Source organism: Alexandromys fortis, unplaced genomic scaffold, assembly GCF_014885135.2.
Source record: "Alexandromys fortis isolate MF-2015 unplaced genomic scaffold, M_Fortis_MF-2015_v1.1 scaffold_38, whole genome shotgun sequence".
Taxonomy (NCBI): Eukaryota; Metazoa; Chordata; class Mammalia; order Rodentia; family Cricetidae; genus Alexandromys; species Alexandromys fortis.
The window spans coordinates 7,067,816-7,094,714 of record NW_026067916.1 but is presented as its reverse complement, the minus strand read 5'-3'; the positions used below and the strand labels follow the sequence as shown (position 1 = coordinate 7,094,714).

The 26,899-nt window shown below is 39.0% G+C and overlaps 1 protein-coding gene across 1 annotated transcript in view; it reads right to left on the bottom strand.

Annotated features, from left to right (window-relative positions):
- Sema3e (semaphorin 3E) overlaps window positions 1–26,899 on the bottom strand; it is a 223,125-nt gene that overhangs the window by 42,263 nt on the left and 153,963 nt on the right. Inside the window, exon 6 of the mRNA XM_050139690.1 lies at window positions 7,657–7,750. Coding sequence (XP_049995647.1) covers window positions 7,657–7,750 — 94 coding nt within the window. The remainder of the gene's footprint in view (window positions 1–7,656; window positions 7,751–26,899) is intronic.

The window sequence follows — 26,899 nt, the reverse complement described above, 5'->3', positions numbered from 1 at the left end:
AAAAATACCAGGCTACAACAGGTAGGTACTGTGCTTGGGAAACTGTTTCCCAAAGAAAAATAAAGGGAAGATAATACACCAACAATAAACATAAAAAAATTAGAATTAAGCTTAGGTACAGTTAATACTGAACAGTAGTAATTACATGAGTGAAAAGATTCCATGAGTGAAACAAGTATCTCAAGAAAAAAGAGTTCCTCAAAATATACTTCTTTAAAATTATAACTACTTGGTGTCATTAAAATTTCGAGTCATTGTTTTGCTAATTTCTGGAACGAAACAATGAATGAATACCATCCAGAATCAGCCTTATTTCCCTGATTTAAAAAAGGGAATAGATTCATGTATAGAGTGAAATTTAGGGTTGCAACGATAAGAACAGACACATCCCTGGCTTTGTATTTCTGGCCACACAAATGTGTTAATTTAGATGCGGTTTTTATTTGTTTCCAGTCTATTTTGATGTTTCGAATAAGAACAAGGTGGTGTTTATGCCAAATAGTCTTTTTAATTATTATAGAACTGGATTTGAATGCTGAGTGATATTGTATTAATTTTAGGCAGCTAACTGGTTATCAATGAGCAAAAAAAACATGTTTTCAGGGCATTTTGAAGGGAATATAACTTATCATACTCAGTGATAATCTCTACACATAGGTAAGATTACAACTGAGAAAATTCTGCACTGGAAACAAGCTAAGAGTCCAGCTCCAGGTCGTCCACTTGGCCCTGAGAAAACTGCTATTGTCATAACGTTACCTGTGGAACAAAAGGGTCCCTCCCTACTGACTTCCCTTCCCTTTGTATGGCTCCTGCCCATCTCCTCCACAGAGCCTTCCAGGACCGCTGCTTCCACTACGGACACCATCCTAACTTACATCAATCATCTGGCTGAGTTTCTTTCCACTCTTACATACTTGACATTATACTCTATTAAAATATGGGATATTGAAGAAGTTCAGTAAACATTTATTGAATCAACAAAGAGCATCATGAAGTAACAGTCAAATGTACCTAAGCCTCCCTTCTAGTGTTAAAAAAATGCTATGAAACAGAATAGAAAGGACTCAGGACAAGCTTAGATTTATCTTTTTCATTTACCTTCCAAGACGTAATATCTTTTGCGACTTTCATCCATAAGTGCCATGTTTATGTCATTCTCGTCTCTTTAGCTCCAGCCTCAAACGCCTCTGTGCCCCACCCCAAATCCATTGATTAATTATTTTCAAGTGACCTCAGGAAAAACTATGAATTTATGAGTCTACCAGGCATTTATATGAATAAAGGAATTCTTGAATTTTTATTTTTAACTTAATATTAACAATAATTAAGAACACTAAATATGAATATCACTACAATGTTATTATTAATTCTGTGATATTAATGATAACTATAATTTAAAACCATGAATCCACAGATTCAATTTGTTTCTACCATTTGTACACAGTAGATGCAGCCTGGAAGCCTTGCTGCTATCACAAGATTATGTATATCATAAATTGCTTTCAAGAAAGAAAAGATTATTCTGTCATTTTAAAAAATCCAATGTAAGTTACTTCAAAGTAAAATATGGAATAAATACTTTTCTCCACAATCTCACCTTTTTAACGCTATTCTGTTTGTAGTTTTAATTAAACATAATGCACCTTTAGTATTTTAGGAAACTCATCAAGAATTTAGTCAGTTATTACCTATCTTCTGAATTTGTCTTCACTCTGTAGGAATACATATTTTAACTGTTTAGTATGAGCAATTTGCAGTAGTTATTTGCAACCTTCTTATTTTATTTTAATCAAATGTTTCTTCTATTTATGTTATAAATGCATGTTCTAGATTCATAATAATATTAAACCCATTTGCTTTGTGAATAAGTGATCGTCCGTTCTAAAGAACCCATAAAAATTTTCATAAGGCAGCCTGTCATGTGGGTACTTTTTTTTCTTGCTACTTGACTAGCCTTAAACATCAATATTAAGAAGGTGGTTTCTGGGGCAAAAACATAAAAGAAAAGTGTGTTCATTTGCTGACACACAGGCCTGTAGCCATCTTTTGTTAGTGGCTAACCAGTGACATCGATCAATACAGCCATGGTCAGTTAAATTCCTAAGGGACATGATGGAAACCCAAGTTTGCAAGGCAGCAATCTTTTTTAGGGAGACACTGAGTGCTTCTTTTCCTTTTTCTTTCATTTGAGGAAATAATTAGAATATAAGCAAAGTATTCAAATAGCTCCTTGGAGAACTGTAGTCATGGCCCGACCCTGAAGTAAGCATGTCGACAAATGGGCATTTTGCCAGCGTGGGGGAGCCGGGGGCTTGAATAAGATATTCTTTAGGGAAGGCAAAGTGGTAAGTGAGTAACTTGAGGTCTATTTCTATGCATCTGGGGTGAATTCGAGACATGACTAACCAATCCTAACTGCTCTTGATATAAATATACTTAACACAGAAGAAACGACTGCTTATTCTTAAATGCTTCGCCGCTAAAAGCTTGAAACAATTGTTTATATTTTCCTGATACACTCTTCAATTATTCTTTATTCAATAAACATTTATGTTTAATTCATAAAAGTGGTAATTGGGTATATATTCCCAAATAATATTTTTTTTACAAAAGTTCACCAAAAATTCTAATGTTCATAGACTTTGTAGTTTATTAAAACCCATGCAGAATCATAGATCTCCAAAAAGTTTGTTTTAAAAGTATCTTGAAACTTAATATTGTGTTTGGTGTGTGTGTGTGTGTGTGTGTGTGTGTGTGTGTGTGTGTAGGAATGGGAGTGTATGCCACACGTGGGGCTGTGAAGATAGGAGGACATTTCTCCTATTGTGGGATCCACAAGTCACACTAAGGTCACCGGGCTTGTGCAGAAAGCACTTACCCTGCTAAACCATCTTGCCAACCCCAAAGTAAAATTTCTTAATGCTGGATAGTTCATGAAATCACATATTAACTCTTTAAATTCAATCACTGAGAGTGTTCTAGTAGAAGGTATCAGATTGTGGGCTGGGAAGATGGCCTCGTGGGTTAGAGAAGTTGCTGGGCAGGGATAAGGACAGTAGCTTGGATCCTTGGTACCCATGAGAGAAGCTGGCAAGTCCACATACACACATGCCTGGAGAACTAGAGCGATGGGGACTGGAGAGAAAGTGATACCGATGCTTGCCTCACCAACAGTCTAACCCCAGGTAAATGAGAAAGCCTCTGTGAAAGGAGTTGGGGGGGGGGTGAAGTGCTAAAGCAGAACAACCAGTCCTCCTCTGCGAACAGGGGTGCAGGCATGCGCACACACACACACACACACACACACAGAGAGAGAGAGAGAGAGAGAGAGAGAGAGACAGAGACAGAGACAGAGACAGAGACACAGAGACACGCAGAGGGAGGAGATTCAAAGGAAGTTTTCAAAAGAAACATGACACACCAACGTGGTCTCTCTAAACACTTGCTCCTTTCAAGTGTAGTACTCAGGTGTGACAGAATTACAGTACACCAGAAATTCTAACAAAATTAGTAGGAAAATAGCCTGTAAGATGTTGGGACTAATTGAGTCCTGGCTTTCAGCTGCTCTTCCCTGTCTAGAGCCTTCTAATTGAAGTTACTAGAAGCTGTGCCTAGCCTAGAGGATCAGAGGATGGGATTTTCACCTGTTGGCCATTGACTGCAGGGTATTTAAGCCTCCATGGTGCTATTAAAAAAGGGCTTTTTTGCACCAGTGATTGGTGGTCCATGTGTCGGTCTGTCTCTGCGTGTGTTTCCTCAACCTCCAGTCCCTTGCCCGAAGCTCGCGAACTGGGTTCTCGCGCATAGAGCGCAGACCGGGCTGCGGAGCGCGGCAGTAAAAAGTTAAGTATCTAAAGGATTGAAAGAGAAAAATGCAAGGTGGCCTAAGGTATGTTGCACAACACCTAACACTGAAGAGAGAGAAAACATACGTCACAGAGAAAACAGCTAATCAATTTCGATTCATTGACCACCAAATAACAAGCTCGCTATTTTATCTTACTAAGCAAGCGAGGTGCTAAGTTCCTTCAGCTTGTTAGACAGCTGCCATCAAGTAACACGGCCACTGGGTTTAGTGCAAGTCTCAGGGCAACCACTGCTTTGAAAGCTAGGAAGCACTTAGCAGTTATTAAAACAGCCCTTGAGAGAATATTTGTGGTTACCCCAGGGGAAGAAATGGCCAAAACACAGACACACTAAAAAACCCTGTACTCAAGGCATGAGCTTTTCTGTATGGCAAACAAACCCGGCTTCAGTGAGATTTGAGGAGTGAGGTGAACTCATGTCTGACCTCAGCTCGGCTGGCTTCTGATCGTGGGGAATGTGACTCCCTGTGGCCATTGCTTTGCTCTTGAATTCTTTTTAACATCGAAGCTGTTACCATTTCATTTCTAAATTTGGTTATAAATTTAATAAAAGAATGAATATTGAATTCTTTTACTTACTAAATAGTATTATTGTTTCATTCCAGAGAATCTTAAATAATGTGAATTATTTAACTGAAATTAACATTTGTATCCAATATTAAGAAATAAACAGCAGTGTTGGGTCACAGTAATCCCAGACCTTGGGAGGCAGAGGCAGGTGGGTCTATGCGAGTTTGAGCCCAGAGTTCTCTATGTACCAGACCCAGGCTAGTCAGAGCCACACAATGAGACTCTGGCTCAAGAAAGAAGGTTAAGAAATACAGTAAAGCAGCCACTCTTTGGGAAGAATATTTTGAGTTGTGGAGTGGAAACCCAGAGCCGAGGACAGAGTATAGGGACGGTGAATGATGCTGAAGGATTTCTGAAGACGTCACAGACAGCTCCAGCTGGAGAAGCTCCCATGTATGTATGGGACATGTGCATATATCAGTAGTTATGAGAGTGGGCACAAGGCTTGTGCAGGCTCCTGGCAGACAAAATCCCAGCATAGAGGGAAGAGGAAGACAGGACATCACACCCTAGAGGAGGAGATACTGACAACTGGTCACTTGCCAGTAGAAGGTCACATATCCAAAAATATATTGGCAGTACAAACTGGACTTGATGGTGATAAGAGAGAGAGAGAGAGAGAGAGAGAGAGAGAGAGAGTTGGGTAATTGGGTAATTGGGGAGGAGTTGGGGAAGGGGAGAATAATCAAAACACATTGTGTAAAATTTCTCAAAGAACTAATAAAAAAAACCCACCTTTTTCTTCTTTAAGGCCCCATAGTCTTGTGAATATTGTTACCAGTGTGAGTGTTTTCTCATGAAGTTAGTCTTCATGAGAACAATCATTACACATTCTGTGACATACATATGAACAGACACAGGAATGATGATTAAAAGATGGCCAGTCGTCTCTGTTTTAGCTTGGGTTTTGTTTTAGCCCATGAGAACAGAACGTGTATGGCTATCAAACACCAAACTTGCCAAATTCCAAGTCAGGCAGCTCCATTTTCCGGCTCACTTTTCTAGAGCTTTTTCAACTGAGTGAATTTTTGAACTTCCTATCGTGGAAAGATCTGTGGCTCACAGAGATAATCAGGTTCTCAGGCCAGTGCCTACAGCTTTCCACAGTGAGGAAACGATCTCTCCCAAGTACTTTGGGATGATAGGGAAAGGAGAAATGTGAAGATTTATATTCTCATTTCTTCCCTTTGGAGGGATTGTTCCATAGCTTTTCTGTTTAGCTTGGAAAGCAATTTTTAATGTGATTTCTCTTCTAAATAAACAGAGCAGCCCCCAGAAGGCAAGCATACCACATCTCAGCACACAGTGATTTGATCTAGTAGTCCAGGGACATTGTCTTGGCAATGCCCTTCCAGTAAATCTCCCCCTTAAAGACTTCAACGTTAAATTCCCGATTCCATGAATAATCAAATTCCAGGGAGACTGAATCTTGAATGACAGAGATAGCTATGGAAATGCCCATTTTCACCATTTAAATAAAATGTTTAAATGATTGGACGTCTCTTCCAAAATTTTAAGTATTTCACTGCACAGGAATGGATACTATGCAATATCCAAACTCCAATATCTTTCTAATAAGGGAAATATCTCAAAATTTGTTTTCTGTTTGCCAGAATTTCTCAGTCTGTACTCTATCCAGACATTCAGTTTATCCAATGTATGCATTTTAATTCAGATCCTGCCAATTTCTGTGGAATGTCTAGCAATTATGGATATCGTATGCACCAAGAATGACATTCCTAATGTTGTGATTACTACTGTCTGAACTGTCTTAATAGTTCTGTTTTCATATTTAAAGTCTCGTCATACTCTACATAAACACACATACACACACACATACCCCACATTTTATGTACAAATTTATAGAGGAACTAAAATATTTTAAAATAGTCATATTTACATGTTTAGTCAAGTCAACTTACTCTGTGACATTCTCATTTCATAACATCTTAAATTATAATGCTAAGTCAAAGTTTCTATGACCCACATCCACAATCCAGACAGGGAAATGTACTAAGCAAAACACAAGACCTGTCAGCATCTGGATAAACCTGAAGAAAATGGATTCTCCAGTGTGCAGTCTGGAGAATCACACACACAAACACAGCAGAGTTTACTCATTTTTAATTTTAGTTTTAATTATATGTGATTAGGTGTTTTGTCTGCATGTATGTCTGGGAATATGTGGCTGCAGTGCCTATGAAGACCAGAAGAGGGCATCAGATCCTTTTGGCCTGGCTATGCAGAAGGTTACGGGACACTGGGGTGAACAGCCAGAACCCTGAAACATCAAGCCATCTTTCCAGCACTTCAGTAAATACTTTAATTAAACGCCAGCAAAGAATTTTAAGCTCCTTCAGTTTACTTAAATTATGAAGTCTCTAAAAGTTACAGTTTCTCATTTTCTTCAAAGAGGACTGATCACAGAATGGACTATACATAGGGAAAATGTGATAATAGTGTCATGTATAAGGGCCCTCAGATACTCAATACTGAAAACAAAGAAACACTCTTAGCATACTTGTTAGGTGTCAAGAATTGCTTCCATTTATTTTATATGTAGAGCGTCTCGTATGCTCATATTGCCACAGTACTTCAACGATCATTTCCAATTCTAGGTAATACAGAAAAGCCTGCTTCTTTACTGTGGCAAGGGAGGCTTTTGAGTAACTCATTTAATTAACCTGAATTAATCTGCAATATCTATCAGACAATGTGATTTGTTGCATTGTTCCAAGGCATGCATTCAGGGCTGGTTTGAGCTGCTCAGCCTCTCTAACCTGTATTCCAGCTTAATAAGAATTTAGATAAGTGGGGATGAGCTGGCTGAGCAGTTAATGGTGCATGCCCCCAAGCCTGGAGTCAATCCTAACATCCACATGGTGGAAGGAGACACTTGAGGCCTGTGTTTTGTCCTGTGACCTCTGCATGCATACATACACACACACACACACACACACACACACACCACTGCTTCAAGTATTTATAGATGTTTGCTTTTCACGAAGAGACATAAGTACTAATGTCACCTGTACCTATTTTAGAGTCAAATACCAAAGAGGGTGTCACTTGAAATTCACCATCTTTTCTTCAGATCGCAGCCGATAGACTCGTCAAGGCAAAGATGATAAAGAAACGACAAAGAATGTTCTGAGGTTGAAAAATACATTTCCAATCACCATGGCTACCACCTGATGTTTGTGGCAAAGATAATTACCGACTAGAGTAGAGACGAAGGAGGAGCTGGGGTCAAAGGGACATCTGCCCCTTCCTCTCTCAGATCTGTGGGACTCCAAGTGAAACAGGGGGTCCTGGAAAGAAAACAGAAAGAAACTGTGAAGATGCCAACTGTGATAAAGGTTTAATTGCTCAGATAAAATAAAGCAAGGCTAGGTAACTAACAACCTACATGGTCTCATCAGGACCTCAGGAACAGCGCAGTATTTAGTTACCAACTGAGTTTTATACATAAGCATGGGGGCTGGGCAGATCCTATTTCAGTGTTTTTAGAGACTATGAGAGATACGAGAAATTAGCAGCTCTTATCAATCAGTTATACTGAGATGCATCAGTTAAATAATTCAAAGAAGAAACACTGAAAAAAGTTACAGTGTGATAAAAGCAGAATTGAGGTTTATATAAAAAATTATAAAAAAAGAATTGAGGTTTATATCCCTACTATGCCTTATTAATGTTTAGAATAACTTGGGAAAGAATAATAATAATATTTATTATAATAATTTTCATCATGTTATTTTTTAAATATTCAACACTGATGATTTAAAACGACTAGTTCACAATTACTTCAATGTAAGTGAATGAGTGTGTGTGATATCCTATTCACTATTTCATCCAAAACATTTAGTATCTGTTTTCATGGCAAAAGGTATTAAATAAAAACATTTCCACAAAAATACTATTATACTATTGGCCTCTAATTCATGCATGTAAACACAGAAAATTTCTCTGAATATTCCTAGAGTTCAAAAATTCTCACTCACTATATATGCATATATGTTTACATATATAAATGTGTGCGTAATGTGTATACACACACATATATATACACTATATACACGTATATAAAGCAAGTCTACAATAAGTAGTTTGGGTACAAGAAAGGCATTTAGGAAACTAACCATAATAACTACTGTGAGAATTTTGTATAAATAAAAATAATTGGCAACAGAACATTTTTGATACTGAGGGGTGCTCAGCCAGCTCACGGCCGTGAACCCACAGTGCCCGGCAGCTGACCCCTGAGAGCTGGGTCTGCTTCTCTTCATTGGAGCATGCTCCACCACCCCACTACCTCCCATGTCCTGTTCTGTACTTTACTTATTCTCTCTGCCTGATAGTCTAAGATGGCTATCCTAACTTTTCCGTTTCAAAACCCTTCCAGTAAATTCTGAGTTCCTTTGATCCCTGTGACCACCCGGTCTTGTCTTTGAATGTGAAGTCTTGTAGAAGAGCCCAGGTGTGTGGCTCCATCACTGAGCTCAACAGTGATGGCTATTTTTTTAAATTTATTTATTTATTAAAGATTTCTGCCTTCTACCCGCCACTGCCTCCCATTTCCCTCCCCCTCCCCCGATCAAGTCCCCTTCCCCTGATCAAGTCCCCCTCCCTCATCAGCCCAAAGAGCAATCAGGGTTCCCTGACCTGTGGGAAGTCCAAGGACCACCCACCTCAGTGATGGCTTTTTGTTCAGCTGCTGTGCACAACTTAGAAGAGGGTCTGCATGGCAGGAAATAGGGAGAGGGTGCTACAAATTTCTATGGATAGTAATTTTCAGGGGCGTGAGAAAAAATGGCCAATTTAGAAGGAATTGCAGACCTGACAAACTAAGGTTGATGCTCAGAGTTTCATACAAATCTGCAGAGCAAACCCGAGCATCCCTTGCCAGACAGAAACTGTGCAGATGGGGTTTTTGCCTGCCCTTCCACATCACATCACTTGGTGAAGTGTTTGAGAAACTGATGTGGGATTCCCCTCTGTGGGCGTGAACACGTTTTATTACCACTGGTTAATAAAAAGGTGCTTTCAGCCAATAGTTTAACAGAATATAGTCAAGCCGAAAGAGGTATATATATATATTTAGAGAGAGAGAGAAAGTAGGAGGAGTCAGAGAGAAGCCGTGTAGCCACCACAGGAGACAAACGCTGGACGTTGGACAGAACCTTAACAGTAGGCCACAACCGCGTGGTGATACACAGATTAATAGAAATGGGTTAATTTAAGATATAAGAGCTCTAGCTAGCAATATGTTTAAGTGCTTCACCAAGTAGTGTTTTAATTAATATAGTTTCTGTGTCGTTATTTTGGGTATGGGTGGCCGAGAATAAATGAGCAGTTCCCGAGAACAAGAAACCAAATAACAAAAAGTATATACATTTAAAAGGTCATAGAAGACAATAAAAATAAGTAAATACTGAGATGTTTGCTAAGGCCAGATGTGTTTATACCTTAAAAACTCTGTAGTACCTATTTTCTCATCTAAAGTTGCTAATGACAGATAGTATTAGACTCTGTAACACAAATATTGAAAGTGCAAGTGTACGATGAGCAATGTTGATTTATTTTAGGAAGAGTCTTTCAGTGAGTTTAAACTTTCAAGTGAGTGAAAGACACAGAAAGTGCAGAGAAATAGTCATCACGAGATTCCTGGAATTGTGGAACAGGAGTTACAGGTAGGAAATGAAGTCAATATTTCCTTAAAAATTCACCAGTTTTCCCTTGTGGAAATCATCACTTAGGCTCTTTGAAGCTAACACTGAATTGTGGATTTCAGCGTCTATCTGAGATAACAAATTTCTGATAGATTCCACCCTTCATAAAGATAAATTGGGTCAAAAAAAAAAACCCGAAATTCCACCAAGAAGCCCACAACCCTGACACTGTGAAAATTATTTGGTTAGTGAATCATCATCCTAGAATGTCAACCTTGTGTGAGGACATTGGTGCATCATGCACCTCCATCAGAATCTGTGACATCATCCCTGTGTGTGTACAACATGTACCTCCATCAGAGTCTGTGACGTCAGCCCTGTGTGGATATATCATGCACCTACGTCAGATTCTGTGACGTCATCCCTGTGTGAGAACATTGGTGCATCATGTACCTGCATCAGAGTCTGAGAAAAAAAATATAAAGTCACAACATCAAATTCCACACCAAGAACACATGAACATTAACTCTGAGTGTCAGACAACACTCACGGGGAAACTTGATTAAAAGTTTTCCCCCTTCTGGAGACATTTATTTGATTAGTTGCTAACCCTGGATCAAGAGTGTTTATTAAAAATACTAAAGAAATTAAAAGTTTTTATTTGATTTCACCTCCCTAATAAAATCCTACATTCTGGATACCCTAAAAGTTGACACAATTTGTCATTTTAATGTTAAACATAAGTAGGCTTGCAACTACAACTTCAATTTTTCAGTCTACTAACAAAAGGGTCATTGTTGTTTGTTTGGTGGGACTTTTGCTTGTTTCTTTGTTTGCTGCTCAAAGTGTGGGACATATTTTCACAGAATTATAATATGGGTGCTACCAATATCCCGTACGTTAATTATAGTATGTCTTTAAAACAGTAATATATCTACTTTGAACTTTATTCCTGAGCTACTGAATCAGATAAAGGGGTAACAATATCTTCACTAGCTTTTTGTGGTCAGGGCTATTATAATGTGCTTATTAAACACTTAACAGCAAGCTAAAGACAGGGTTTATTAGGATGACCTGAGGTCTGGAAGAAGGATCTGATCACAGGCAACGCTGTCTGAAGTTATTATTTCAGTCTCTGATCGGTTAACATCTGAAGTGGCGTCATCGCAACCTTTCAGCTGCCTGAGACAGATGTATGGGTGGCTGTCAGACAGTTTGCCTGAGCCAGTTATCTACAATCTCAAGTTTTCTGACAGTTTAGAGCAGTTAAAAGCTAAAGCAGGCATATATCAGCAATAAATTGTCATAAGCAAAGTCAATGATGCTTTAGGTCATAAAACAATTTCTGTGTGTAGTTAAAGCTAAAAAACCTGGAGAGTTTGCCTCTTTTATGGACACACTGAAAAGAATCCAGTTTTAAACTCACCAGTCTGCTGCTGAAATGTATAAAGTTTCTAATAAATAAACCAAAAGAAAGATAATTTAAGAAAGCTCATCCCATCAGCTCTACTATTAATAGAAAAGCCACAATTTTGTTCCAATTTTGTACTTCTCTCAGACATTTCATTATGTCTTCTGAAATAACACAGTTGCAATCAATTTTCAGAGTGTGTCTCAATATCTTCGATATAACCAAGTCACAAATACTGTGACTGGCAAAAAATAAATAAATAAAAATGTGGTCTCAGAATTCTTGTCTTAATTCCTTAGACTACAGAAGGCATTTTGCACATGGCATCAACAGCAGGATTTTGAGATGCGAAGACTACTCCAATGATTCGGGTGGATCTAATATAATGACCCCCTTTACCAGGGAGGTTTGATGATGAAAACAGAATTAGCCAATGAAATCCATGATTGGAAACGTCCACCAGTGCTTACTTTGAAGATGGAAGGATGGGGCAGCACCAAGGGACACTGGTGATCTCTAAAGGCTGCTACTGACAATGAAGTCAAGTCCCCATTGGGTGGTCCTCCTTGATTTTCACCTAGCAAGATTCACTCCAGGTTTTTCACTTAGATAACAATGAGCCCAACAATATGGTGGTTTCTGCCACGAAACTCGTGACTATTTCTTACAGTAGCCTGGAAAAATAGCCCAGCTCCCAAGAAGACAGTGGTGACTACCTGTCCATTTTTTTCCCATATACTCTCTGCTCTAAGAATTAGTCTTAATGATTTTCTCTATACCATGAACACTGCAAACTAGAAAATAAAAAGAATTCTTATCAAGAGCCATGTCACAGTCTGGTCTGTTCAACCTTTGAAACGTCTCTGCTTCAATCGGATACTAACGTGTATTTTGCCAGAACGATTGTTTACCCATGCTTTTCCATTGCTCCTTTTTCCTTTATGATGGCCACAATCTAGCCTGATGGTCACTACCCCTTCAGTGGTCTGACCTGGAGGCCCAGGAGCCTTCACCCACGTCACAGATGCATATATCCACTATTCTGTGCAGTGTTTACATGCTCTATTGACCTAGCTCAGCATCTCCTCCCCAAACTCTTCTAACAAAATTATCCATAATGTGAAAAGTGTTCTTTGACCCACGCAGTGCTCAAGATTTGGGCACTTTATTTTTGAAAAGAAAAACAAAGCATTCTTTCCCCTTCTGCCTCTTTGTCAGTCTCAAGTCTTTTTGCCCGGCAATCTCTTAGCTGTTGGTCTAGTTTCTGTGTTATTAAACCTAACCTCATAATGACAGCTGTAGAATATCATGAATGACTAGTGATACTCAAGACTACAGTGAAAAGAGGGGAGTCAAGGAGGAGAAAATAGATCAAGGAATAGAGAAAGTCACAGGTGGACAGAAGTAAGTTCTGGGATCCTGTTCCATAGTAGAAGACTATTGGCAATGGTGATTCATCAAATAGTTCAGCAAAGCTAGAAGAAAGAATTTTGGATGTTCTCACCATAAAGAAACTATAAGTATTTGAGGAAATCTACACCTTTATCCTGATTCATACACTTCCCAGTGTATGGACACATCACAGGAGATTCTTAAATATGTCTAATTTACATTTCACATGCGTTAATATTTTAAAGAGCCAGAAAATAAATGTATGTGCAATTCATTTACGTTCAGGATAGCGAAATCGATCTTAATAAAGGATTTAATTACAAAGTTTAAAACACTGGAGACAAAACTTCACTAACGGAGCTGATTTTGCACAAGCCCATGAAATCAGCAAGCATCTTCTTTCCCTAGGAGTTCCCTTTAAAATCCTTCTGAGCAACACTTCACGGATCAGGAGACAACCTGATATCTTCTGTATGTCTGCTGGCAGTGACGAAACCACACACAACGATACCACTTTTATTGTCATCAAAGTGAATTACACATCTATCTTCTCTACTCCTTGTCACTTCCTTAGCATCCCTGCCTGCTCTCTGGCCTCATTTGCTTCATTCCTTTCAGGTTTCTCATCCCTATTTTAACACAGCTTGCTAGATAGTCTACAGAGCCTCCTTGCCATTTCTCTGCTCCACTGAGAAACTTTTCCTTCTGAAATGTGAATTTCTTCACATCGGCTCTCAGCTTGATCTAGTCTGTTGACTTCACACGCACTCCAGAGTGCAACTTGAAGAACTCTGACTGGACTCCCTCTTTTTCTCCTCTAACATGTTCTCTTCTAGTTGTGTGCCAGCTATCCTGAAGGACTTGCCAGTTTCTCAGGATCTCCTTTTGAACTCAACAATGTAGTTAGGCTAATAATGCCCATATAATATCAAGAATTCAAACTCCCCTTTGCATCCCAGAAATTCCTATCTGATTCCATTTGACACTCTGAATTCCCCTTTTAAATTCTGCCCACAGCATCCTACTGGTTTTTTTTTTTTTTTCTGTATCAGTGGTCCATCTACCCCCAACCTTACATTTATTACTTATCTCTTTCCTTTACCAGCCCCTTGGCTCTCTCCCACCCCACCCTTCACTTCCCCCTTCCCTTTTTTTTTTGCTGAATTGCAAGCTTTCTTTTAATATTGTGCTGTTTATTGTGACTGTTGAAGACTTAAATACACTTTTCCCAGACGACTGATGTGATGGTAGTTTTTGCATTTTAATTGCTGTTTAGAGCCATAACATTAAAGTAGAATCCATTTTGGCCTGGTTAAACTCCCAGCGACAGAAAGACAAACTGATGTCATTTTAATCCCCTCATTTGAAAATACTGAAAAGTATTTTCAAAGAACGGTAACAATAACCATAGGTCATAGAGCACTAATATCATGGTGGGAACATGGAATTTCCAGATTTTAATTGCTTTGCTGGTATTAGTGAAGCTTACTTCAAAATCAACTACATACAAGAATTTTTTAAATTATATTAATTGCTATTGTTGTAAAGACAATGTTTAGGTATATAGCACACAATTGTAAAAAACATACTTATAAGCAAGTGATATGATGTTATTTTACAACATGGAATTTAGTCACTAAGAACACCAGAGTACTTGAGGCATGTTGACATTGTCAGTGACCCCTGAGCAATCAGCTTCATGGGTTAAGCAATGTATAATTCCAGAGTTTACGTGTTGAGGATGTTGGTCACTACTTCCACTGGGTTTCTACTATCTGTCTTTGAACAGTTGGAAGTCAGACTGAGTAGGCAGTCTCAAGTGACAAGTATTACCAGCATTAACATATGGGCTAATTTTGCTTTAACGGGATATGGACAATTTTTTTCAATGGGTCCCCCCACCATTGACCATAAGCAGGACATCTAGATTAGTAATGTGAGCATATATGCCTCAAAAATGTTTCTAAATAGAGATGGCAGGTGTTTGTAGGTCAATTTTTCTTTTTCAAACGTGCAACAGGCCCTTAGAACCCAGCTAGCTTGAAGGCTGGTTGTTCTCAATAATTGTAAGTTATTACATGGCTAAATCAAAACCCGACTAAATAAAATGGTTCCGGCTAATAATGAATGTCTTCAATTAATACTATCGCGTCCCCAGAGTGCCACTTGGACATTCTCAAAGAAATATGGGGAAAAAACTGAAATATCATAAATACAGGAAAAAGCAGATAATCATTTCCAGTTATTGCTGATTTGGAGGGAAAGTAGTGGGAAATCAGAAGTTCCTTACATCCCTCAACTTTGATTCAGTATTGTGGTTATAAAAGTTGTAACTTACCCTTTACGGTGGGTATTTAATACTGTGAACCACAAGTGACAGACTGGCTGTCAGTCTACTGTTTGCTTTGTCCCTTTGCCATGAAATTGGAACACTAACAAATATTTGCAATCTTTTCCAAGAATAAGGAAGCAAGTAGAAGAAAAAAGACATGAAATTATATATACATAAATGTTTTGGCTTTAAAGTTAATAGTTTTGCCTATTGATTACTTTCTTTATTATTTTCTCTAGAGCTGATTTTTGACATTTGTATAGCACTTTAAAATGTAGGAAGTACTTTTGTACACATTATCCTTTTCCTTCCTCAAAGTAAGTGATAAAGCCAGACAGCATTGTTTGGAAACAGCGTTACAGTTCCCCAGGAAACAGAAGCGAGTGAGGGAGGCTCTGTCATTACTCGGCAGAATCTTCTAATTCTGTATCCATTCTCATTTCAGTGCTACTCACTACTGTCATCATAAACAAGAGGGTGAGTATGTTTGTGATGCTGAACATTGCTGGGTATCTTTTAGGAGGTAGTTAATGCATAATTGAAGTTAGAAATGTACATTATGCTTTTTCTCAATGAATAAAATATTTATTTCATTATTTGTTAGATGCTGGCTAAAATGTTTATTTTTAATTCAATATTTTGAAAAGAATCTAGAAAGCACCACTCAAATATTTTAAAGGCATTCACCATATACATATGGTGTGGGAAGTCCTTCAGTTTGTGTGTTGCTTTTATTAGTTAATGAATAAATCTGTTTCGTCCAGTAGCTTAACAGAATAGAGCTAGGCGAGAAAACCAAACTGAATACTGGTAGAAAGAAGGCAGAGTTAGTGAGTTGACATGTAGCCCCGCTGGAGACAGATGAGCTGGAACCTGGCCAGTAAGCCACAGCCACATGGTGATACTCAGATTAATAGAAATGAGGTAGCCAGATATAGCTAGCTAGAAATACACTTAGGTGAACAAGCAGCATTGCAAAGAATGTAGTTTCTATGAGATTGTTTTGCTATCTGGGTAGCCAGGAACGAACAAGACGTCTCCGCCAATGAATTGGCACACCAATGTAGGGCTGACTACATCCATATAAAACCTGAGAAAGTTTGGAAAGGAATCCTAGACACAAAAGAACAGAGTTAAGCATGTCTTTTTGGTAGCAGGGTTTTCTCAGGTAGGCTCTGTTTGCTAGAAGCAAGCAGAGGCATGATTCCTTTAAGAGATGTCTTCCTGATTCAGTGGCAGCAAAACAAACAAACTAAAAAAAAGCAGTTCCAAAATGGTGACTTCCTGGGCCATGCTGCCAGGATGAACTCTGATTCTTTCTTAATGCCAACATCTACCTGCTGTGTGCCTGAAAATGGGGCTGGGAACATGGCTTCAACTGAACAGACCTCTGCCATGTTGGACTGGGCAGAGGCAAAAGGCAAAGCATCCTTAGACCTAGTAATGCTACTTAGCATTTTAAGAAGGGCTTCTGGACAGAAAAGGATTTCATATACACAATAGGACAGATTCAGACATAAAAGGTCTCTAACCATGGCACAATGTGTTCAAAAAATGTAAGTAAGCTTGAGAGAGAGAAGAAAAAGAATAAAGAGACAGTAAATGTCATATAAAAAGCACAGGCAGTCATAGATTAAAGGAATAAAGATAATAAAATAAATATTAAACTTGTAGAAAAAGTAATAGAGTAAGAAAAATAAGCCATGTAAAGATGGAATATACACAGAGAACCTGGATTATGTATATTATTGTGCTTTCTTTGAATTTTTTTGACTGTTAGGGAGCTAAGTACAGACAGACATTTCATTGTATGGGCTTCTAAGCTAAACCAACATATATATTTTAAAGGTATCTTGGCTTCAAATTTGGGTCTAAGGACCCATTCTTTTATAAAAGAGGTTCTTCTTTTGTTTCAACAGAGGATGAGTACTTGTGGATTGCTTCCAGACTAATGTGGTTTGATGGACCAAGACCCTCTGAAAGGTCGCGATGAAAACCCCCCAAAATTTCTTCACCCTCAAAAAAGCAGGAAGCAGTTTGGAAAGAGTTCCACCCAAATTCCCTAATTGATTGTTTATAAATCAATTTAAAAAGGAATATGTTAAAGATATGAATACTTTGCATTGGTAAGGATCTTGGTCTACTGATACAAATTTTAGGACAATTTTGTTATATGTATATTTTTGCTCTTTATTAAGGCATTGTGTTTGTGCAGCCCATTTAAAAATGTAATGCATAACTAAGAAATATGGTTAATAAATAATCATCTATAATAGTCAAGCTTGTAGTCATGTTAGTTAGGTTTTCTAGATGTACAGAGATGTATTTCAAATGGATAGGCATTTTTCAAACCTTTCAAAGACTACAGAATATGGCATTTAAAATGTTTAAGAATTTAGGACTTTTCATGACAATGAGACACATCTACTCAAGGCATCACCAAACTATTTCAAGAGGAAGATGGGCATTGAAGAGGTTCCTTACGGAGTTTTTTTAAAGCTATTTGGGCAAAAAATGCTCTTGCCTGGACTGTTTGATGTTATGCTCTATGAACTGGACATGCAGGACCCACAGAAAAATGATGGCTGAACTTGCATAAAGGTGAGATGGTCTTTGTCTTCCTGTTTCATGAAAGAATCTGCTAGACATTCTGCAGGACACAGAAGAAACTGATGGACTTTGCCATTACAAGGCAAAACAAATCTTCAGATTTCTTGTTTCATCGAAAAGTCTGCTGGATATTATGGGCCAGTAAGCTGAACATTGATGCTCGAACAATTCAGAAGAACTTTGGGTCATTGGGCAGGCAGTGAGATGTCTCTGTCAATTATGGAGTTTTGGGAGTTTCTTACAATGCACTTCTTATTTACTTAGGTAATATTATTTCCTTCTGGGGTCTCTGATGGAGTTGAAGATAGATAGTTATAACTATATTTTTCCTTAGTTATGATAAAGGATAAAATAGATATAAATGTTGTAACTGTAATTTTTGCTTGATACCTGTTTTATTATATATAATTTTGCTACATTAAAGTTAGAACCTTCCCTTTTATTTAAGCAGAAAACGTATGGGAAGTCCCTCTGTATATGTGTTGCTTTTATTGGTTAATGAATAAGCCTGCTTCAGCCAGCAGCTTAGCAAAATAGAGCTGGGGGGGGGGAACTAAAGTGAGTGCTGGGAGAAAGAAGGTGCAGTCAGTGAGATGCCATGTAGTCACCTCCAGGGACAGATGCCGGCACTGCAGCTTGCTGAAACTTTGGGGGTAGGCCACAACCTCCTGGCTATACACAGATTATTGGAGAAGGGTTAGTTTAGGATATAAGAGTTAGCCAGAAATATGCTTATGCTATTGGACAAATAGTATTGCTATTAATATAATTTCCATGTGATTATTTTGGTTCTGGATAGCTGGAAACAAACAAGTGGCCTCCGCCAACATACATATAATACAGCTAAATAAAATTTCTTCGTTTTAAACAAATATTCACTTAAATCTAGTGTCTATTGAGAAATTTAGCCTCTAGGATGGAAGTCGATTTTTTTCTTTGAGTCCACATTGATTCCTCCTGACTCTCCCAACTAGTCAGCACAGGATTAGCAGATCCCAATTAATTGACAGATTTTTTTATATTATTTTTAGTTTCTATATTATAATTACCTGTTGGAAACAAAATTCTCCTCTTCCTTTCTCTATTTACCCATAAGAAATTCATAATTTAAAAGAACTTCCTTGATACCCTGCAGGGCTTTCCTGTGCAACTTTCTGCAGCATCCACGCTCCTTTCCCTGTAACTACCTCTGCTGCTGCATGGCTGCTCTAAGGGATGCATTACCACATCTGCTTACTATGCTTCAAATATGCTATCAACATTGATTTCAGGAAGCAGGAGGCATGCTGGTCCTTTTAAGGTGTGTCAAGGAACAGTGGCGATTTAAACACATAAGGACAAAAATTTTATTGGCACAAGGATGTATATATAAAGGAAAACCACACTCAGTGAGCTTGTCATAAATACTGACCTCATAAGTCTGCTGTGGAAGGGAATAATATATTCTTTGTGTATCGAGAAACTTGCCTTATCCCAAGTAAGTAATTAAAAACCAAATCACAGTGATTATTGGATAATGATAGGGACTATGATTATTGCTTAAAAGGGACATCAAAACTCAAGAAATATGTATTTAGAGAGGTTGCTTAAACTAATATACTCATAAAGGGAACTGATTTTCTCACTGTTTCCAGAGAAGACACAACTGGGCCACATCTGTCCCGACTTTGACTTTAGCCCTTACCTTGGGTTTACTATCTCAAATGCTTTCTATCAACATTCTTACAAGCCCCTAAGCTTTCTTCAGCACATGCAAAATATTATAGTCCTTACAATGTTTCCCCGCTTGTTTTCTAAGGACCATGGGCTCAGACACGGCTCTCGGACAGCAGCATGGGTTGCACACAGCTATTACCTCTCTGTGGCGACCCAGACCACGGACATCCACATAAACCTGGGGTTCAACAGAAAATAATCAATTCTTCATCCCAGACATGCAGCCCTTGCTCAGAACTATAGTGAATGTGTGACCGGGCAGCGTGTTCAGAACAGCCTGTGAAAGCTTCAGGCTGCTGCCCAGCACCCTGTCAGCCTTACTCAGCAACATCTTCCCCTTGCACTGTAGCCATCTCTCACGCCTGTCACCACCAGCTCGCCTTTAGTTCCATCTGTGCGCCACACACTACCTTCTCCATTCCTCCAGCCTTCCTTCCATCCATAACATATTTGTTTATTGTAGTGGCATTGGAAACTGCAGTTTGCCACACAGCAAACAGAATTACATGCAAATAATTTTTGCAAAGAGTCTTTGGTCTGCTTGAAGCTTTCTGGTTTCTGAAGCACCATCGTTAATGGACCATTGCTGAGACTCATCTCAACAGTCCAGCTGTTGCCCAGAGTCAGAGTGGTGTTGTGGCTGGGCAGAGTAGGTGCCAGCAGAGACCACCGTCTTCGGTTTCCCCAAATTGCTGGTATAATTCTTAACTGCAGTCTAAATACTTATCGTTATAAGCACAGATAAGGCTAACTCTTTCCCCTCATCAAAGAAGAAAGGAGGGCATTACAGAAATGCACAATAATGAAAGATGCAAAAATCAATTGCATCATTTATTACAACACAATTCCTACACCTAAACACCACAGCAGATGTCGGGGGAGAATCTCACCGGAGTCCACCTCTGGATGAAAAGCAACAGACAACCGACAAGTGCTGAGAGAGAGGGCAAATTAGCCTTTCCTGGGGAGGAGTCCCCTAAATGATTACACAATACCAGGGATCAACCCGAAACAGTACACATACACGCCGCACTAATTCAGTAATTACATTTACGTATTTATTATAGTTATAATAATTAAAGAAAAGCCTGAGAATTTGTTAGAGGGCAAAGCAAAAGGAGGATGAGAGGGAATGGGGAAAAATGAGAAAGAGGGGAAATGATGCAACAGTATTTTAATTAAGTAAAAATAAATTTTGAAAAGTTATAATTGAATATTTAATATTGAGATGAAGAAGATAAGTACATTTTTAATTACTTGAAACACCAGTAAGTTTTCTTTTGATGCTATTACCAGTGTGCCTCTGATTCATTTATCTTATTATCATCTGTGTCTGATTCTGGAAAAACACTAACTAATGGGATAAGAAAAATCCATCACATATAGCTAGGCAGTCCATAGGGACTTCTGACCTGCAGCTGACACCAAAGTACCCTTACACAATGAGCCTCCTGGGTAGCTTATCCGTACTCTCTTTACTAACAGATTACTCAGTATCCCAAGCAGATCTCAATATATGCAACAACAGAAGCAAACCAACTTTGATTAAAACTGGCATCATGGTTCAATTGTCATCATTTTGTCTACTAAGTGAAATGCCAGGCACATTAGCAATGATAATGGGCTATTTTAAAACAGTTTCAATGTATGGTTGCTGTACATATAATTTTGTAGAAACTGTAGTAGTTATGAATTTTTTCTATTTAGGCATTCAATTTCTCTATTGAGACAGTATGCTGAATAACTGAGCTATAGTATATCTATTTTTAGCCAAACATAAGATATACAACGACATTAATACATGTATAATATATGCATTCCATCTGCATAGCTATGTATAAGATTAAATCATTTATAGATGTTAATTTATAACAATGTAGGAGAAATATATAGGAAAGTATGAACAAACACATATACTCTCAAAACGTTGACTGGTGTTAATTTGATAAAAGTTATACAGACATATACACAAGGCATGAAGGACAAATCTTAGTTGTAACAGAACTGCAAGGCTGGAGTTTCTCTTGAGCCTGTTTTGCCCAGCACCTTCCCTCAACTGTACTTCTCTGCTGTTAATTTGGCCGTGTAGAATGGAGCAAAAATCAAAATTCCGTTTTGAGGACAAAGATGCTTTCTATAAAATGATGACTATCCGTCTCACATGAGGTCATACCCCTTTTTAGCATGCAGACAGTCCTCTAAACAGCCCGCCAGTTCTGCTCTCCCTCGGCCCCTTTCCTTGGGCACATCTGAAAACTCCCAAGCCTCTGAGTGCTGCAATTGCACTGAGTCATACACAATCACAAAGGATCCCAGTCCTGTGTGGGGGAAGAAAGGGTCTGCTGGTTAAAGGGAAAATAAATCCGCCATCTGTGCAGTAGGGACTGGACAGCTGCGTGGAAAAGCATGCTTTCTGTGGCAGCCGCTCCGTCATTCAGCCTGCCTGAAACCACAGAGTTCTTGGACATAATAGTGCCAACAAAGAAAATCTGAAAAATAGGGTTAATGGACAAAGTTGTTCATAATACTGAGAGGGGCCTTGATTAAAGGACTCCCAGCTTTTTCTCAAGGAAAGAAGAAATTCATAGACTAAGAAATGTGCCTATATTGAACTATCTTATTCTTGCACAAAGAATATTATTCCTGAAGTATTCTTAATCTTGAAAGAATTAAGTAATGTTTTCCAATATTAAGACTCCCACATCACAGTCAAAGTCTATATCTGAAGTAAGAAACTGTGCTTCATGGCCTGATATTAAATCTGAGCATATATTTCCACACCTTTTCTCTGTTCCTAGGTCCTCGTTTTACCAAATCATAGAAATATTATGTTAGTACACAGATAGCATAATAACCCTCTAATGTATTTCATTTAAGGATTTATGTCTCTCTATATATTTGCTTATCTCTGTATAATTCTCTCTTGCCTTATGTATGTACATATATCATATACATTATGTGTACATAAGGAAGAGAATATTGTGTATAATAGAATTATATTAAACTTTGGACAGATGACCAGGATCTTTCAGAAGCATCTGGTGATTCAAGAACAAACAGAATTCAGAGTAAACTGCAGCAAGCTTTCTTCGGGCCACCAACCAGCTATTAAATCATGACGCAGAGACGTAATATCAGCTATGAATGCTCAGCCTTAGCTTATGCTTGTCCCACTAGCTCTTATAACTTAAATTAACCTGTTTCTCTTCATCTAGGTTTTGCTTTGCAGCTTTTTAACTTCCCTTCATTCTGTACGCCCTACTCTGTGTCTGCCTGCCTGCCTGGCTGACCTTGGGTTTCCCTTTCTTTCTCCCTCCTTCCTATCCCCGTCTTGTCCAGAGCCTAGATTCCTCCTACTTAATCTCTCTGCCCACCAGCCCAACCCATCCCTCTACTACCAAGCTATTGGCTGTTCAGCTTTTGATCAGACCAATCGGGTCTTAGGCAGGCAAGGTGAAACAGCAACACATCTTTACATAATTAAATAAAGGCAGGATAAGCAAAAGCAACACACATTTACACAATTAAACAATTGCAGCATAAACTAATGTAATACACGTTCACATAGCTGAAGTAGTAGTCCACGGTAGTAAACGTTTTACCAAATGACCTATCACATTAGGTTGGGTCTTCAAAACTAGTGAACTTTGCTACTCCATGAACAATATTGTGTTGATATGCAAATGACATTTGATTCTTTCCTCAGAGCTTTTTACAAGCATAAAGTGCTTTCCTGTGTTTTCTTTTATTTCTTTTTATTTTATGTATTTATTTATCATCTATTTGCTTATTGTTTTGATTTTGTTGAGACAGGCTTCACTATGTAGACCTGGATGATACTGAACTACTCACAGAGACCTGCCTGTCTCAGACTCTCAAAGAGCTGAAATTAAAGGTGTGTGCCACTATGGCCAGTTTATTTTCCTTTATTTTTGATCACAACTATTAAATATAACCATTAAATGTACAATGACCCTATAAAGAACATCAGAGATCAAAATTGTTCACTGAGCTAAGTAGAAACCAAATTCAAATGTCACAATGATTAACTCCATGTAAACAGCGCCTATAATAAAGTATTAGTTAAATAAAACTGTCGTGTGAACAGTAGTGATTAAAAGCTATTTCTGACCCTGAGGTTGGCGTGGTTTGGCTTGAGAGGAGTGGCAATATTCTAAGATGTAATGAGGAAATAAAACGGCAATTTGCTAAGAGTCAACATTAGGAATACTTTCTGCCAGTGAGCTAATATCTTACTCACCGCATTGCTATTACACCAATACAGGTAATTTTATCCTGGGTTTACAAATAAAGATTCACAGTTCCATATTTATGAAGAAATGAATCCAAACTCATACGCCAACTAAAGATAGTTCCTATGCACAAGCATCTGAACCACCCATAAGAACTCTTAGAATAAAAAAAAAAATGAAATTGTTTCGTTAAAAATGGAGATGAAGACCTGGGGAGAGAAGCATGAGGAAATACAGGGTGCCTAATCAAATCACAGGATTAGATGAACAATCAGGATGGAAGGAAGACTAAGGAGATGTAGGGCAGCTAAGATGGAAGGGACATGCCTGTGTGAGAGATGCATTTGGATTTCTTCCACTTGGGGCACAACAGCAAGTCCTGATCATGTGAAGATATTTATTGATTAGCAAGATGAATTTGACGCTAGAAATACGCAGGTGAAAGCGTGTCAAGTTAATGGAACGATCCATGATAATAGTGATTCTGACATAGAAAAGAAAAGGAAAGAAAAAGAAAAGGAAAAGAAAAGAAAAGAGGAGCGGGTTGGCAAAATGACTGGATACAGTCAGATTAAATGGGCTCAAGGACCATTGAGGAAGAGAGTGTGGAAGACTGTAAACACCAGAGGGAGTGGATGTGTTTTCCAGATACAAGGCCACTGCACACATAAACTCCCAGAAGATGTATCTGTAGGCATTAAGACCTGCACATAGATAAAAGCAGCCAATATCTTCATAGGGAGGAGGAGGAGTTCATAAAGTTCTACCCCTAGCTGGGGAGCTATTGCTACTGGTGGCTGTTGCAGGACAGAGAGTCAGTTTTCTTCAGAAATGTGGCCCCAGTCAAGTCAGCCATGTTCCAGCAGGTGGTCATACAGCGCACACAAACTGACAGCACTAAGAAGGCTCAGTGTTTCTCCTTTATTCTGTTTTGAGGAATATATAAAATTTGGTGGGAGATGATGGAGGGAATTGGAAAGAAAGGAGTAGGGGAGAGATATGATCAAAGCACATTGTATGAGTAAAGGAAATTCTCAAACAGTAAAAAGAACAGTATGTTTCTAAAACGAGAAAAAAAAAGCGATAGGAAAGTTATTGAGTGGATTAGAGTAGGAGAATCTTAAAGACACAATCAAGGACATGTATTGAATAATCTTGAAGAATGTGTGGAGTTTTTTTATGAAAAGGAAAACATGATAAATCAAGAATTTAAATTTAGATGTGGCAAATAGAAGGGAGTTTCATCCTTCTATGTGATGTGGCCCCTGGCCATCTAAGGTATGTTCATTCATATGTGCATGAATATGTGTGCAGGCCAGATGTTGACTTTGAATGTCTTCCTTTGTAATTTCCACCTTATGTCTTGAGTCAGGGTCTCTCACTCTGCCTGGACCTACTAGACTGGCTGACCAGTGAACTTTGGGGGCATACCTGTCACTGCCTCCCCAATACTGTATTACAGACATTTACTACCATGCCAAGCTTTGACGTGAGTTCTGGGCATCTGAGTTCACGCTTCTGTGCTTTCACGGGGCAAGACCTGTACCAGTTGAACCATATCCCCAACCCCCTGCTTGTTTTTGGAACTAGAAAGTATTCAAGTCCTCAGAGTCAATACCTGTGTAAGCATCTCTGGAGACGGCACAGAAAATGAATTGACCTCTTATAAGCATTTAATGCATCCCGGTTTCAAAGCAACAATTTCCCATATGAGACCTCAGCATCCTTGCAAGCTAGGCATTAAAAAGTAGCTTCCGGTTACAGACGAGGTGAGGTCGTGGGTGAACAATGGGTAATCTGACTCTTCCTGGACGGAATTGGGTCTTTCCAGTCCCAATCCTGTGCTTCTCTGCCGTGTTAACCTGCAGTCACCCACCACGGAGAACAGTGGGAATTAGCACAAGGTCTTTTCCCCAGACGGAAATCTGTTGAGAGGACGCATTGATGCCGTTCCGCTAAACTTTAGGGCCTAAAGTGTTTATCCAAGAAAGAAAACTGAATCTGTATATGCTAACCAATCATCTCAGAGTACCAGTTCACCCATTATTTCGGATGTTATCCAGCTCTGGGTGAAGCCATGTTTAACATTTGAATTTCAGAGGCGAACGAGGTTGTTGCTATGCATAGGAGAACAATGAACACCGCAGCCTCTTTATTCCTTTTAAATGCAAAAAAAAAAAAAAAAGAAAAGAAAAGAAAAGCCAGATGCACAATGAAGACAAACCCGCTCTCCATGGCACTTGATGACGCTAGTGCCGGCAAGGGGGACAAGAGGTGCCTGGCAGATGATGCTTGTCCCGGCAACAGGGCGGTGATGTTACCCATGATCTCGCCACTGTCTTAGTAAAGTAATGTGATAAGCAACACCCGCTGGCCCTGTCATTCCAGGCAGTTCATCCACTCCTCAATGCAAACACCCCAGATCACATCCAAGAAACGAGATCTATGTGAAGCTGTGAGACCTAACACAGCAAGTGTGTAAAACCAGAGCTCAGTTCTGTTTAAAATGGCCCTCACTTTTCATTGGAGAGAAAAAAAAAAATTCCTGACAAAGTTTTTCAATATTGCACGGTGTCCTGGAATATGCAAATTAATTTAGTTCCGCAGATATTTAATTAGGGTACCAAATTTCCCTCTACAAACATCTGTGCTGTACTGTGTCTAACACTGACCACTCAAGAGTTTGGTCTCACTTAGGTCCTTTATCTGACTACTCTAGTAGGGGTCAGACTGGTGGTAAGGAGCCAGTAGCACTCATCACCTGACAATATTCAAATTTCTAACTGAGGGGGGCACCCACACACTGAGACAATGGGGATGTCCTATCGGGAACTCACCAAGGCCAGCTGGCCTGGGTCTGAAAAAGCCTGGGTTAAAACCGGTCTCGCTGAACATAGAGGACAATGAGGACAATGGGTTTTTGATCCTACTGCACGTATTGGTTTTGTGGGAGCCTAGGCAGTTTGGATGCTCACCTTACTAGACCTGGATGGAGGTGGGTGGTCCTTGGACTTCCCACAGGGCAGGGAACCCTGATTGCTCTTTGGGCTGACGAGGGAGGGGGACTTGACTGGGGG